Source organism: Pseudonaja textilis, chromosome 2 (assembly GCF_049901715.1).
Source record: "Pseudonaja textilis isolate UNSWEBS1 chromosome 2, rPseTex1.2, whole genome shotgun sequence".
In the NCBI taxonomy this organism is placed as follows: Eukaryota; Metazoa; Chordata; class Lepidosauria; order Squamata; family Elapidae; genus Pseudonaja; species Pseudonaja textilis.
The window spans coordinates 162,138,512-162,154,495 of NC_141991.1; the positions used below are offsets into that span (position 1 = coordinate 162,138,512).

General features: G+C 36.0%; 1 protein-coding gene across 1 annotated transcript in view; it reads left to right on the forward strand.

Annotated features, from left to right (window-relative positions):
- Window positions 1-249: 249 nt before the first annotated feature.
- The window catches only part of LOC113449596 (transient receptor potential cation channel subfamily V member 6-like), a 30,559-nt gene continuing 14,824 nt past the window's right edge, over window positions 250-15,984 (forward strand). The window contains exons 1-7 of the mRNA XM_026720684.2: window positions 250-386; window positions 9,994-10,091; window positions 10,950-11,072; window positions 12,348-12,488; window positions 13,370-13,468; window positions 13,908-14,083; window positions 14,971-15,117. Coding sequence (XP_026576469.1) covers window positions 250-386; window positions 9,994-10,091; window positions 10,950-11,072; window positions 12,348-12,488; window positions 13,370-13,468; window positions 13,908-14,083; window positions 14,971-15,117 — 921 coding nt within the window. The remainder of the gene's footprint in view (window positions 387-9,993; window positions 10,092-10,949; window positions 11,073-12,347; window positions 12,489-13,369; window positions 13,469-13,907; window positions 14,084-14,970; window positions 15,118-15,984) is intronic.

Sequence of the window (15,984 nt, forward strand, 5' to 3'; positions counted from 1 at the left end):
CCTGAAGCCAAGAGGGAATAGGAGGAGCGCGCGTGCGGAATAAGCCGCGCTTAGCTAGGACCGCTCTTTCGCGCTCACGCACGCCGCTTCTTTTTTCTTTACCCGGGAAAGTCGCCATCGAAGCTCGGGACAAGCGCCATTAGTCTGAGCGAGTGGGCAACCCAAGACGCTCTGGCGCCAGGTTGTTGTCTGGGGGGCGGCTTCTGCTGCTGCAGGCGCGCTTCCAACCAGGAGGGCGGGAAGAGAGCCATGGGGGTGCCCTTGCCAGGTGCCAACGGCCGCTTGGGCGCTCTGTGGAAGAGGCTGAGTCGCGGCTTACGACCCCTTATTCAAACCAAGGGCGGGCGGCAGAGCTGGGACGAGATACACCTGCTGCATCTGAAAAGGTAAATGCGGGTTTCGGATTGGGCTGCTGCCGCCTTTGCGTTTCAGAAATCAGCCCTCTGCCGGCAAATGAACAGCTGGGCGGGATAGTGTACTCCAGGCTGCAGGATCCGATACCTGCAGGCGCGCGGGCGTCTCTTCTTATTCTCCTGATGAAGATTCAATCACGGCATCGTCCTGCAGCAGGAAAGTTAGTTAGCACAGGAGAGAAACGGTAAAACAAAACAAAAAAACCTTTTTTCTCTTTGTAGGCTGGTTTCTTTCTTTCTTGTTCCCTAGGGGAGCGCTCAGAAACGGCATCCCCTCTACTTTGCAAAAACTGTTGGAGTCAGGATTCTGCTTCTGCTCTTCCTTCTTGGGTCTGGATAAGTCCATCTCAGCTCCCAGTTTGCTCTAGCAGGAGGGGCATAGTTGCATCCCTAAAGCCAGGTCATTTTTGCACCAGGGAAAGAAGCACTGAAATATTGAATTGTTTGCAACAGCAAGGATTTCTGCCACCTGGAAAAAGTGGTCTCCCAAATCTCGACTTTGCAGAAATGTCTTCCTCCTCCTTGTGATGTGCTGGGACTTCATCAGAAATCTTTTCTTGTGTACAGATACTTTAGGAGCAGTCTGATACACATCTATCTGGGAATATGCCCTACTGACCTTAATAATGCTTACTTTCAGATTGATTTCGATTACAGTCGCTTTATTAAAGAAGTCTGAACTGAATAACTGCTTGATGTTGCCCCAAATCAGTTGCCTTAGATGACTTTCTTACTGTTGCTTATTAAAAAAATGAGCTCTGGACTGGTTTATCAACATTTTTTATAAAACAAGTTTGTAATCGCCAAAGTGACCCCTTGCTTTGTGGTCAAAGCAAGTAGTTGTCCATAAAGAATTGGTAGACAGTTCTGGATTTCAAAGTATTTATTGCATGTAATGTTTTTGAGGATATGATAGGCACTTCATCAATGTCATTTATGCTTTAAAAAGCAGCCCAAACTTAAGTACAGATGTCTTGCATAATTCCCAAACCTCAGTAACTGATTTATAAAAAATAATAATAATACTGCATGGTTATGGTTTTTCACTTCCTCCTCAGCTGATTGGTGTGAATGTAATGTAAGACCAGAGGATGGAGGAAAATTTATTTTGAATTGAATATGAATGAAATCTTCTGTACTTGGTGGAATCTCCTCAGAAAATAGATGAAATGCAGGTTTAAACTTCTTGTGAAAGTATCTTTAGAGTCATGTTAGAAACTTCAATATGAATAAAACCAATTAAAAATCTACCTCAGCAATTTCAAACTTAATGGTCCTTCATGGGCAACATTAATTGAGAATTAGAAAAGAATTATCTCAGACAATTCAAAAACACAATTTGGATAAGATTGCTGTAGGCCCTTAGAAAAGCAATATATGACATCACATCTCTGTTTAAAGGTATGGTGACCATTGCACCTGAATTATCATCTATGAGTACATAGACTGCTGGGGGTTTTCAGGCAGAGTACTTATTGAAGTGTTAGTATTTTACAGAAAGCATCCAAAGCATTTATTTCATTGAAAATTTCCATTTATCCTATAGATGGGGTAGAATGATGTTGATTAGTTTTTAAATATTTCCATGCTGAAAAATTGCCATAAATGCAATATGTAGGTAAGGGAATAATTGGTAAAAAAAAAAACCTGGGAAGCTTACAACTATTAGAAATACAAGAGTTAGCACAGTGTAATGTTTTAGCTATAGTTTTGCTTTTGAAATATTTCCCATGGATTGTAAAATCATTATTTTGGAATTGACTATGTTGTAATTAGTGAAAATTTAAATTTGCATTTCTTTTCAGGTGTAAAAATGTCTAGGCATAATAATCAGTCGAGTAATGAATAAGGAGTTCATCACTTCATAGAAACTGCAAAGTTTATATTCCTGACTTCAGTGCAACTAGGATAACTGGCTGCCTAAGGCGGATTCCAAATTTAATTATTGAATTAGGGAAGTGTGAGCAAGGAGAGTCTTAATACCCTGATTCATAAGCTGCAGTATCAAAGGCCATGAATCCACTGCTTATATTGCATGTGTGTGTGTGTGTGTGTCTGTGTGTGTGTCTGTGTCTGTGTCTGTGTGTTTCAACTTAAACCTGGTCATTATTCCTGGTCATTATTTTTGGCTGCTATTTCTACATAAGGATACTTTAAAACAATTTCATGTTTAGAATCAGGATAACATAAAATAAAATTATTGAGTTCTTTAAAATCGGTCTACTACACACAAAGTAGAATGGATTTGCAAAATGCTAGACTTTAGACAGCTATTAATTTGGCATTTCCACTCCTGCACTCCAAATTGTATTTCTCTACTTATAGTATGAACTAATGCACTTCCCCTGATATACAACTTGAATCAGTGTTCAGTATATACGGTACAGTGCTATAGTATGCTGTGTGAATTGTATTATTGTGAGTTTGGGATTAACTGCCTAATGCAAGCCAAAGCCAAGAGTTATGCAGTTAACTCCACACTTGGGGCAATAAAATGATTACTTTTCTACAGATGCAGACTATCTGGCCATACCATGAATTAGTTTACAAGGATTTTGATATAGGAGTGTCCTCCCTTTTAGATATGGCTGTGCTTTTTGTTTCCATTTGAATTGTTTACAAGGTTAATTGCAAGCACAGTCAACTGCTTTAATCTTTAGAGTTAGATTAGGCTGGAATTTGCCTAGAGGCAGGGAGATGCTTTTATTTGTAATTAAGTAAATTCAGTTTGGCCTCCAGTGATAATTATTACAAGAAGATAAAAACTGTTGGTGCTTGAGGGAATGAGATTTAAACTTGTGAGTCTTGGTATATATTTACATTGTGTTTATATGGTAAAGCTATTGAAAGTAATTATATTGCCCAATAGAAAACATTGTGGATTTGGAAATTAATATAATCCCATGTCTCTTTGAACTGCTAATTCTGCTTTCCTTCTGAAAGATGTGGGGAGATCTTTGTAAAGCATATGGCTGCTAAAGTTGTTACTTATGCTATTATAATGATCTATCTCAGAACTGTATTGTTCAAGTCTGAGCTACATATACTCTGTTCTAATGTAATGTGTGTTTCTCCCTAGTAAAATTTTGCAAATCTTCCAAACAAGGATGTCTGATATGTGTTTTTGATCTAGGTCTTTTCAATCATTGCACATTAGCTCTTTTATTAGGGATAATTTCACTCAAAATATTAATCATATTATTCTATTTGTGGTGAGATTCCAAAATTAGGTTATTTTTACTAGAAATCTCATTTGAGATGTAATTAAGGAATAACTAACACTAGTTAGCCATATCCTGATAACTAAATGACCTGAGTAAATGCCTTGCAGATTTGATCAAAGTCCATTTAAACTAGTGTTAATTGCAAGCTGTGTATAAAAAATAACAAAAACTACATGACCCAAATACCGCGCTGAGGAACTACACTTCTGTATCGAAAACTAGGTTACATATATATCCTATTTACTCCTCATTTTGTCTATACTGTTTTATGGGGTTTTTTTTCTCTTTTGATTTGAAGAGTGCAAGCAATTATACTTGCTTAGGCCTTACTAAGCTATTAAGCAATCATTTGTAATCTTTGCATTTATGACCTTATCAAGTCTGCAAAGTAAAGGAAAGCCGAAATAAGATCATAAGCACAATTGCAGCTTCATTTACCAACTGCTTTGCTTAACAACCAAGTTGCCAGTCCCACTTGTGGTTGCTAAGCAAACACCACCTTTACAGAACAATCCTCTAGAATGTGGCACTTCCAAATGTTTAAGGGTAATAAATTTTGGGAAATGCAGGGCCAACTCATGAAAGGTGACAGTCAAATAATCAAGATGCTAAGTTCCAAAAAGGGTTCTATACAGTTCTTCTCATTAATGTCTGTGTCTTCAGAATGGGAGCAACTATGTCCTACTCAACTTCACATTCAAAATTCAGTTGTTTCTTTCCCTTTTCTCATCAACTTCAGTTAAGGCTATAAAAAAAGAACATTTTTAATGATGTCATGTTACTAGATGCTGCTACTGCAAGATTCATAAGAATTAGTGTTTTATATAGGCATTTCAACACAAGCCATATCACCACTAATGCATAGTTGTAAATAATTGCTTTATATGAGATGATGTTGGATTTTAGTTATCCCATTTTTAAACAGATGTTTGTTACTTTAGTATACAAAAATGGAAAAAACAATAGCGTAAAAAAATGAAAAAGCAAACAGAAAGCAAAACAAATACATGATATAATACATATAAAAGAGCTCGAATATTAAACAGCAATAAACCTTAACTACATGAAATAATGTTGATCAGTCTTTCCATTATGTCAGCACAGAGATTGTTTATAATTGAAGAGCAATCACATCAGTCCAAGAGAGTAAATCTAGAACTCCACTATCTTTCCATCATAACAAAACAAACTCCCAAATTTCAATATATATATATTAACACATTGACCTCTTAAACTGGTGTTTCAAACTTTTTTTCACTGAGGGTTGAAGAAAATTCACCAGGCATTTTTAGACTTATCAATCCAAAGATTCATTATAGGTAGGTCAAAAGCAATTAACCAATTTATGAAAGCGATTAGAAAAGGAAGTTATGTGAACCAAGTTCCTTTCAAAGGGACTCATCATGGTTTGAGCAAGATGGTTATTCTCTTGTCTCCGTCTTGCTGTCTCCTCATAGGGAGCAGTTGTGAGTGATTTCAAGTCCTTGTTCAAAGGGGAATTACAAAGAGCTGGTCTACTTGCTGATCCTTCATTCCGCCATGGTTGTTAGTTCTACTTTTTATGGAGCTATCTTCAGTTCACTATTTCTTTTCTGGAAGTCTATCTTTCTAAGCTTTCTCTGAGGTATTCTGTAAACATGGGAAAATCTTTAGCTGAATTAATTCCATTTTGAGAGCTTAAAACCATACTTAAGATTCTTTAGATTTTTAGCCTTTGAATGTGAGTATATGATATTCCAATTCTTTAATTGAAAGCTCTTGCGAATGACAAATCTTGTTTTTTTCCCAAACAAGGTGATTAAAGTAGTAGAGGACTTTCAGATGCAATTATTCTTCATAAGTCTGGTTATGGATTGTCTCTGGGGAAGGGAAGAAGAATTCCAGCATCAAACAAGAATTGTCCATACTTTCTGTAATTAGTAACTCATCACTGCAGTGACTGATTTACCTATTTGAGATGTTATGGCTATTCTAACTAGCTACCAATTCAATTTCAAATTTGCTTTTGAAATACTACAAGATAAAAATCTGAGGGGCCACCTTAGATATTTAGGCAAATTATGGGTAATAAATATCTTGATAGGGTTTAATTTAAGGGCACAGAAGTCTTGTGACCTACCAAATTGCTAGCAGGAGTGGACAGTGTGACAGAAGGAGTTTGATGTAGTTCCTTCCTGGGTTGCAAATTACATGTACTGAAAAGACATAATGTTGATGAGTTCTTTAATTTTAGAACTATATAACATAGTTTGGTTTAGTGTAAAACTCCCAACTGCATTATTATTACATCCTCATCATCTCTGCATATGTTAGTTAGAAAGACTCAGAACTCCCAACTACCGTAATGGCCATGACAACAAGGAATTCCTGGCTGTTGTATCTAGGACACATGTCTGGAAGGAACCTAGTTGGAATTATTTCAGAATAGGTTTTTTTTTAATGATAGGTTGGCAAAGAAATATTCCAATATCCTCTTAAATTGTGCAATCTGGGAATAGCTGCTCCAAGAATATAATATTTCCAATTATGTAGCTGTGCTCTCAATAACATCTTGGAAGAAGACTTGTGCAAGGCTATGATTTACTCTTCTTTAAGAACACGGCTTTCTATAACTAAACTGATGTCTGTATGCCAATATTGTGGACTATAGTTGAGCAAGAGGGGAGCCCTAGAAAATAATTGCTTGCTGCCACTTTGAATCATCTCTACTGAAAATTGTTTGTTAACTTATCCATCTGTTCCTTTGTGACTTTCCTATTCCTTCATTCTCTCCCCCGACTTTTTAAAATACCTTCCTCTGAAGTCTAAGCTCCTATTTTCGTTTTAACTATTTTAACGTTTCAACTATTTTAACTTGCTTTAGGAGGAGAAACATGTTAAATGTATCATGTGCTATATAATGCCCTACTATTTTTAATGCTAAAGTAAGTTTAAGGTGGCCTCATTTAGAGGAAGACCCTTCCATGTCATGGAGGACATGGATTTTCTTCCCTATACAGATAGTCCTCTTCCCTATAGCAAGTAGTTGATATGTTTTAAAATCAAACTCTTTTTCCACCTTCTCAATTCAATTACCTCCTTCCCAGAGCTGAGAGGCCAACTAGTTGGCCTCTTCCCTAAGGCAGAACTGTAACTTACCTCCCAGTTTTTAGCCAGTATCTTAACCCCTAAACTAAAATGACTCTATTTGCTCATCACTGTTTTATAAATCTGTTTCTGATCCATAAGTTTCCTCTAATTTTACAAGGTTTGTTAAGAGTTTGAATATGTTGTTGTTTTTGCTTTTAATTAAAGAGAGCAGAAAAAGAAGGAAGGGAAAAGGGAATCTGTCTTTCTTGGTTACATTTCTATATGCATATAAAACTACACTGATTCATAAATATTTTGTAACATTCATTCTTCTCTAATTGGGACCATCAATTTATCTTTTCAGTGTTAGAGCCAAGTCTTTTAGTGATAGGTAGAGCAAGGTGAAAGTTTTTATTTCTATTATTTTATTCAATTCAGACTTAGCTGTTTCTACACTTTTCATAACTATTCCAATGTCATAGAGATAATTATTGCCTTGAGTACAAATTTTAATCTTTGATGGGATGCTAGAAATGAACACCAGATTAGGATCTGCAGCCAAATCTGCCACAAAAAATAGACAGGTCTAATATTTTAAATCTCATTAAATCCTCAAGAAGGAGTTAAGGTTCTCTGTGAGAAGATTGTTTGTCAGAGAGTCTCAACCCTATTCTAATACTTAAACTATCTTTACCCAACATATTCTTTATCTCTCGATATTTTAGGAAATGAGATTTTACAGAGGAAAAAGTTTGTGGAGTCCTACAAAGTATTTCTCTGAATGCATCTTTAAGTGGATCAAAGACTGTCAATTCTCTGAATGCACTTGATGTTTCTTTTGTTTTCTTGAACTTGTTCACCTGACTTCTGACATCTGGAAATGTGATTTTAATTGCTCCAGGAAGAATGTCACATTATATACTAAACACCTGATTTATATGTGATGCTTATAGAGTTTGCCTGGCCATATGCCAGAAAGTTAAACAGGAGAAAGCTCTTACTTGGGAGTATGCAGAAGAAACCTTTCTCTAACAACATATTAAAGTGGAATATTCCAGCACTTAATGCCAAGTATATTGTATATGCTCTTTACTCTTCTTTTAATTTGCCCAGCTCTAGATAGCAATTCTAATTCATTGTAGCTGAACTGAAAAAGCTAAACAAGGTTGTTTTTTGACAGACGAGAGAGCAGGAAATGCCACTTCTGTAGGCCAGCTTGTACTAGTTGGTTGTAGTGTTTAAGATGTTGGACTAGAAGCAGGGCAATCTAGATTCAGTTCTATCCTGAACACTCTAAACATTTTATGTCAGTTACTTACTTGCATTCTAACCTTCCTCAAAACCTGCAATTGTAGGAATAAAATGACAGGATATTCTTTATAAATTGCCTCCTGAAGAAAGAGCAGAATATGAATCTAGCAAATAAATGCATAAATAGATTGGTAGTGAAAAAAACAACATTCCATAAGAAGATGGTAGCAAAACATTTCTTCATTGGCTGTATTCAAAAAGTCACCAGGAGTCAAAAAGAAGTTACATGTTTTGATTCAGAGCCCTAGTTTTTAAAATGTTATCTCTGTCAAACAGTTTTTTATACTTTTAAATGCAAGTATAAACTGCTTTTCAAATAAACAAATCCATTATTTAAATAATGTTCTTCGATTATCATTAAAATGTGGTAGAAAACTTGTTTCATTGTACCTCTGCAGTATTCATTCCTTTTAGGTTCCTAACATAATATCTAGATGCAAATGGTCCTTGACATTGCCAAGGTAAAATAGTAGTCTGTTTATTTGTTTATTTACCCTCCTTCATCAGCCATTCTTAGAGGCTCTATGTTGCTAACTAAACAATTTAACAAACACACCCTTCCAAATGCATGCAAAAACAGAATCTATATAAATAAGTCATGATTGATGCATATTATAAAGCAGCTTTCTACTTCCTACAGCCAACTGAAAAGGATTTTTTTACAAGTTTCTAAATCACAGGACAGATGAAATAGGCTAAAATTCAGCAACTTTGGATAAAAACTTGCCTCTGAGGTCTGTCAGGTTATAATCTTGACCAGATGGGACCTGTATTTGTATCTTTGAGATCTAGTTGGATGGGAGAGGAATGTCAAATAATCAGGACTGAAGCCATGATGACTGGCACTTTGAATCACATTGGGAAGCCCATTGGTAAGCAATGGAGCTCCAAAAATATTGGAGTCATCTAATTATATTGGGGCATACCCATCATTGCTTGCCTGGGCCAACAGATTTTCTACCAGCAGCAGCTTTTGGGTGAAATACAGGAGAGAAGGAAAAAATGGAAGGAGCATGGGTAGCAAGTAAGAAGAAAGACAAAAAGGAGACTGATGAATAAGCATTGAGACAGAGAAGAGAGATGATCTACAACATGGATATTGAGGCTGTAGCAGGTATTGGGTATTGAGGCTATAGCAGGTCTAACCCAATCCCAGAAAATAGTAGATACACAAGCTGGAGAAGGTAGAGATCATTTACTATTGCTTCCTTTGGTTACTCATGACTAACTTTAGGAGTTAGTCCTAAGAATACATTTGAATGCAATAATAACACTGCCCAAGTGCCGTTTCCCTTATGAGATCAGGGCCTTCTCACTGATTTTCTTGGCAGTCTATTCCTCATATAACTTCATTCTCAATAAAATATTTCCTATCATGTATTTATGTACTTAATATCCAGGTATCACCTGTAATCTTTGTTCAGAAGGGGGATTGAAGGAATGAAAAGTGGGCAATTCTCCAGAGTAAGGGAGAAGTAAGGGGAAGCCCTTACTGATAACAACTACCAGTAAGGAATCAACCTCTGTAAACATCACCACTAGTGAAGCTGGTTTAAGGAGGGAATCACATTTTTTTTGTTCTTACCAAACTACTTTCATGTAGGAAACGTGTAGGAAATTAGTAGGCTTGAGTGAGGCAGCTTAATACTACTGTATGTATGGAGAATGGCAGATGACTGAGGGAGGAAAGATCCATTACCAAGGGAACAAATAGATGATGGGGCAATATGCTGACTCTGTAAACTGCTTATAGAGGGGCTGTAAAGCACTGTGAAGCTGTATATAAGTCTAAGTGCTATTGCTATCGTGACACCCTTTGTTTGATAACTAATTTTGCTCTTTTTTGTCAGATTCCTCAAACATAAATACTTCCTGGTCATGCTTTTCCTGTCTTTTCATTACAATTCTGTTTGTTGTTGTCAAGGGTTATTCTGATCCTCAAGAGTAATTTTCTTATTGGACTTTTTTTTCTGCAGGATCTGGGAATCTCCTCTTCTCCTGGCTGCCAAAGAGAACAATGTTCAGGGTCTTAAGAAATTAATCCAAGATGGTTCTTGTGACATTTATCAAAGAGGTAATTAAACCTCCTCTGAAGAGAGAATCTTCTTGGACTATCAAGTGCTGCAGTAAAATTACATGCATTAATTTCTCCAATCTTTGATCCTCTGCAGTACAAATGTGCGCAGATGTATATAGAAATGCGACTCTTTTTTCACATTATATTGTTATTACATGCCATCTGGGGAGTTCTGGGGATTGAAGATTGCAGGTTCTAAAGTTGCTGAGATTGAGAAACACTCCACTAAGGATGTCCAAAACAGCCATCAAGAAACATTTTGGTACAAAAACAATATTTTGAATTAGAACATTTCTAGATTACCTGGAACAGTCCATTCCAGGGTCGGAACATTCTGTGACTTAACATTTTGCAACCTTTTAGTACACACCCAAGACTAGTGAACACCCAGGTGCATGTTTATTGCAATTGGATGAGAAGACGTCAAGATGGAAGAATGGTGTACAATTCACAGCCAAATTACAGTCCTTTGACTACAGTACTAGCAAGACGGAATAGTTCCCTCACCATCACAGAGCCCTATTTCTCTTTGCAAAGCTCTAAATTTTATATTAAAAGATATCCATAAGTGAGGCAAGCCAAACTTTCTCTCTTTCCCTTTCATTTTAAAAAGACAGACAATAGATAGATGTTTATCAACTTACATATCTGTCAATCTGCAGTGGGCCAAGATGGTAGCTTATAGCTTCAGTAAAGAAGCTTTCATTCTGTAGTTGATTGATTCAACTGTTGCTGTTGATAACATGTTTTGTATATCTTATATGTGTATGGTACAGATGTCTGAACCAACAAGCAAGGCTGGGTTGTAAACTCACTCTTAAGTGACATTTGTTTGTTTTTTATTATTCTATGCAGGAGCGATTGGGGAGACTGCTCTCCATGTAGCCACCCTCTATGATTGCACAGAAGCTGCTGACTTTCTTCTGGAAGTGGCTCCAGAACTCATCAATGAGAAAATGACATCAGCCCTTTATGAAGGTGATTGCTATTAAGGAGCTGATCTAGGATTTTTTTTAAAAAAAATTAAATTTTATATCAATAGCAAATACATATAGTTATTGAGATCTCAAACTGAAGTTCTCCATACCTAAGCACGATGCCCAAATGACAATAGCAATAAGACTTACATACCACTTCATAGCCCTCTCTAAGCGGTTTACGAAGTCAGCCTATTGCCTCCAACAATCTGGGCCCTCATTTTACCAACTTTGGAAGGATGGAAGGCTGAGTCAACCTTCAGCCTGGTGAGATTCGAACTGCTGGCAGTCAGCACAGTTAGCCTGCAGTACTGCATTTTAACCACTGCGCCACCCCAGCAATGTCATGATATAAACTCTGCTCTTTTACCCTTGTTCCCATGATACAAAAAATATATTGGAAGTGGAGCTTATGATGCAACATAATGATAGAGCTCTTTTCTCCATGGAACATCATTTTCCCCCCACGTATGATTGGCCCCCACCTGTTGTTGTTCTAAAAGACCATGAAGACATGGTTTTGTCAGTAGGCCAATCCAGTGGTTGATTTGATTCTGTTGCTGATGCCATGGAGTGGGGAGTGTTAATGGGTTTTTATGTTGTGGATCTTTAATGTTGTAAGCCACCTGTAATCACCTATGTGTGAGTTGGATGTAAGTTTATTAAACAAATTTTAAAAATTGTTTAATAAATAAACATTGTAACACATGATTTAACACTTGATTTAACACTTGCTATTGCTGCAAATATTCATGACCTCAAATCAGAAAACAGAATGAACGATAATAGGAACAAAATGTTTGAACAGCTATTGTGTATAGTAAGAATGGGACTTTCTATCTGAAAAGCTAAATCATCAAAGCTAAAATCTGCTGCTAAACGCTTTGTAACAAAGATTGACTGTATTAGGAAATGGATTTTCAGTGGGAAGATGGTAAAGAAGGGAATGCTTAAAAAGCCCTTAATTCTACCTACAGTCTCAGATGCAGTGATTTTTTTTAAAGAGGTGTCTTCTAATCATAGGATTCAAAGATGTCATTAATATCTAGTTTAACTGGAGCTTTGGCTTTCATTTCAATCTGAATGTTTGAACTCCGTATCTGATCTTGTCAGTTAGGAAAGTTTTGCAAGCTAGGAAAGACATTCTTTCTAAATTCCCTGTTGAAAAACAAATCTAAAATGGTGGTTGGTTTCTTAGCATTCCATAATTGGAAACAAGCCACTATTGGGTACAAAGAATGTACTAATTTGAATTTTTAAAAAATATTAATTACAGGACAGACAGCACTCCACATTGCAGCAGTTAATCAAAATGTGCATTTAGTGAGATGTCTGCTGAAGAAGAGGGCTCACATTTCTACTCCTCGAGCTACAGGACACTTCTTCAGGCGTAACTCCTCACATCGCTCCTATTTTGGTATGATTCCATCTGTTGCATCAGAGAACAGAGATAACTTGATTAGCAGAAGAAAGTCAATGCTCCACAGAGTTAGCTCTGCTCCCCAAAAGTTCTTTTCTCAATAAAGAAATCTTAGTAGACTAGTTTTGTCTGCAAATGAGTAAATAAAATGGGATGAATCCATATTTAATCATCCAGGTAATTTTCAACTTAATGGCCAAGTCATTTAACGACTGCTCAAATTTACAACCATCTTGGAAAAAAGACCTACCCCCACAGTCACATGATTGCATTTCAGGCAACCAGGTCTCATTTATGACAAGTTATAATATCCTGCAGTCACCTGATTACTTTTTGTGACGGTTTTGCCATTTTCCATAATCCAATGTCTATCGGATAAGGTGAATTTGGATTTACAACCACATTATTTTAATGACTATAATGATTTGCTTTATGACCATCATAAACATGGTTGTAAAATTGAGCCTGGTCACATGGTGACTTGATTTACAGCCACAATATCTTAACGACCAAAATTCCAAGCTCAAATTTTTGTCATAAGTTGAAGATAACATGTAATTAAAGAAGAGTCCTTGAAATAATAAATTAAATCTCAATACCATAAACTCTAAGGTTACTCTGGATCCAACACATTATTTTATTTAGATATGTATGCAGAGGAATGGCTTTCCTAAATACGCAGCTGCTGTCATAAGAAAAGTACAAGGCAAAAGAAAACTGTTTAAATGAAAACTGATTAACCAAGGGAAACTTATTCATTGATCCCCCAATAAATGGAATCAGCTAAACAGTGAACCCCAATTATGGTTTTCAGAATATATTTTTATTAAATTACTGAAACTTTGTTTTAATTTTGTTTTTCCTCACAAATTTTATAGGGGAGCATGTTTTATCTTTTGCGGCCTGTGTGGGCAATGAGGAAATTGTTCATCTATTAATTGAAAATGGAGCTGATATCAGGGCACAAGATTCTCTAGGTAAGATGCCCACAGTCAACTTGTAAAAAACATGAATTGTTTTTGGTAGAAACAATAATGAATTATACCTGATTTGAATTTGATAGACCATTGAGTAATCAAACACTTGGCACTTATGTACAATTATATGATAGCATTTAGTATATTTTTAATATATGCTTTAATTCAATTGTTAGGAATTTTTTGGTGTTTTATTTTTTTTCTTCTCTGTAACACACCTCAGTCAAAATGCTATGTAACAAAGTATGACTCAGTTTTCAGACTCACTAATAAATTTATCCCACTGATTCAAAATGGATATATAAAAATGAAAGTTGTGTTCATGAAGAGCTAATAATGAGATCTGAATAATGAGACATTACTAATCTGGATTAATTCAGTAAATATTAACCAATTGTGCAGTTGTATAAGAGCAGTTCTCAAATTGTTTCATCTCCAGGAAACACAGTTCTTCATATTCTAGTTCTTCAGCCAAACAGGACATTTGCATGCCAGATGTACAATCTCATCCTTTCCTATGACAAACAAGAAGGGAACTTGGAACCGTTGGACTTGATTCCCAACAATGAAGGTCTTACTCCATTCAAACTAGCTGGAGTTGAGGGTAACACTGTGGTGAGCTCATGGGCCAATTGATCTCTATGGGATTTGGGGTGGGGGTGGGGAGAAGAATTTTTAGAATATAATTTGTTCTAATATCTTGTTTTGTCCTCAGAAAAGTCCTAGACATTTATATTGGGCTCCCTGACATTAAATACTAAGAAAACCAAAAGCCAGATTCAGATGTTAAATCTTGGATTGTTATGGATTATTGTTTTATGCTGTAGCAGTCTCATAATTCCTCCTTCACATACAACGAAGTTCCCTTTATGTGCTTCATGTTTTCGCTAGGAATGAAAGGAAAATATACAAACCCAAGTCTCATATATATAAAATGACATACTTGGTACTTATTTAATAGTATAAGCAAATCTTACTCCTTTAGATCATTTTGTGATGTAATTGTAATTTAAAATTGTTTTTAGTATGAACACCTCTTTCTCTTAATTGGAAATTGATAAAAAAAATTGTTTTCTTTTGGGTGTTGTTTCAAGTCAGTCTTGGCTCCTGGCAACTATATGGACTAGGTCCTTCAGGCATGGTTTTTCAGAAATGATTTTGCTATTGCCTTGTTCCTAGGGGTTAAAGAAAGACAGAATGACTGGCTCAAGGTCATACAGTTGACTTCATATCTAAAAAAAGACTTAGTTTTGGTAGATCTAGAAAATAGACTCCTGATTTCTAGATCGGTGCCTTTAATTAGGATCCTAATGGAAAAAGTTCTGGATCCTAAAAGCTTATAGCCCTTTGAACTATTCAGAATTTCTGCACTTTCATCCAATTCCAGCATCTAGAGTTGTATTATTTTGAACTCAGTGCCATCTTTAATACGTTCTAGTACTGAATCTTATCAGCAATCTGATGTAAACAATCCTGTGCTGTTTTTTTTTTTTTTTTTTCAGATGTTCCAGCATCTTTTGCAAAAGCGTAAGCAAATAATGTGGTCTTTGGGACCTATTACTACCATTCTCTATGATCTTACAGAAATTGATTCCTGGGGTGAAGACCAATCTTTTCTGGAACTTGTTGTGTCAACAAAGAAAAGAGAGGTACTATGGAGCTCAGATACTTTTAATCTTTGTAGAATGAGGACTGCTTCTATTATTGAACAAGGAATTTGAATGTTCTCCTAGTTGTTCATATAAATTGTATTGTCTATGAATTTTTTAAAAAGTCCAGCTGATGAAGAAGCAAAGATTCTGAGATTCTGATAATAGAATTCACATCACAGACTTCAGGGATCAGATTTAAGAGAACAGTCTTCCAATGCAAACTGTACAATTACTAATACAACAGGTGGACAATTTTACCGAATAAGCTAAATCTCCTGTATTCTTGTTACATTTTTTCATTCAAATAAAAGAATTAGAATGTAGTCAAAATATTCATAACATAAACCACCTATTTGAAAATTTGCTTCTTCTGTATTTACAGAATGTTGTCTGATATTTTTTAAAAAATAACAATTTTCTAACTGCACTATTAGCATTCTTTGATTTATAGAAGTTAATTTGTTGCATAGGCTTCTGTTTGTTTTCTAATTTTATTTTTCATTCATCTCTGATCCCAGAAAGTTCAAAATGTCCTTCAAATAAAGTATAGTTAATTGGTTCAATTCGTTTGTATAGCAGCTTTCTTCCTGGAGCTGTAGGTAATTTACACAGTGTTTTCTCCTCCCATTTATTTTTCTCCAGAACAACCTTTGACGTAGGTTGGGCTGAAATGGAAGGACTGGCTCAATAAACCCAGTTCCCTAGCTCAATGTGGACTTGAACCTGTTTCTCCCAACACTAGGTTCCAGAGTTCCATGGAACTAGTACCATAAATGGAACAAGTTCCATAAATAGTATTCAGCAGAATTTATTTAAGGGCCCAGGAATTATCTAAAACATTAACAGTGTTACTGTTTGTACAGC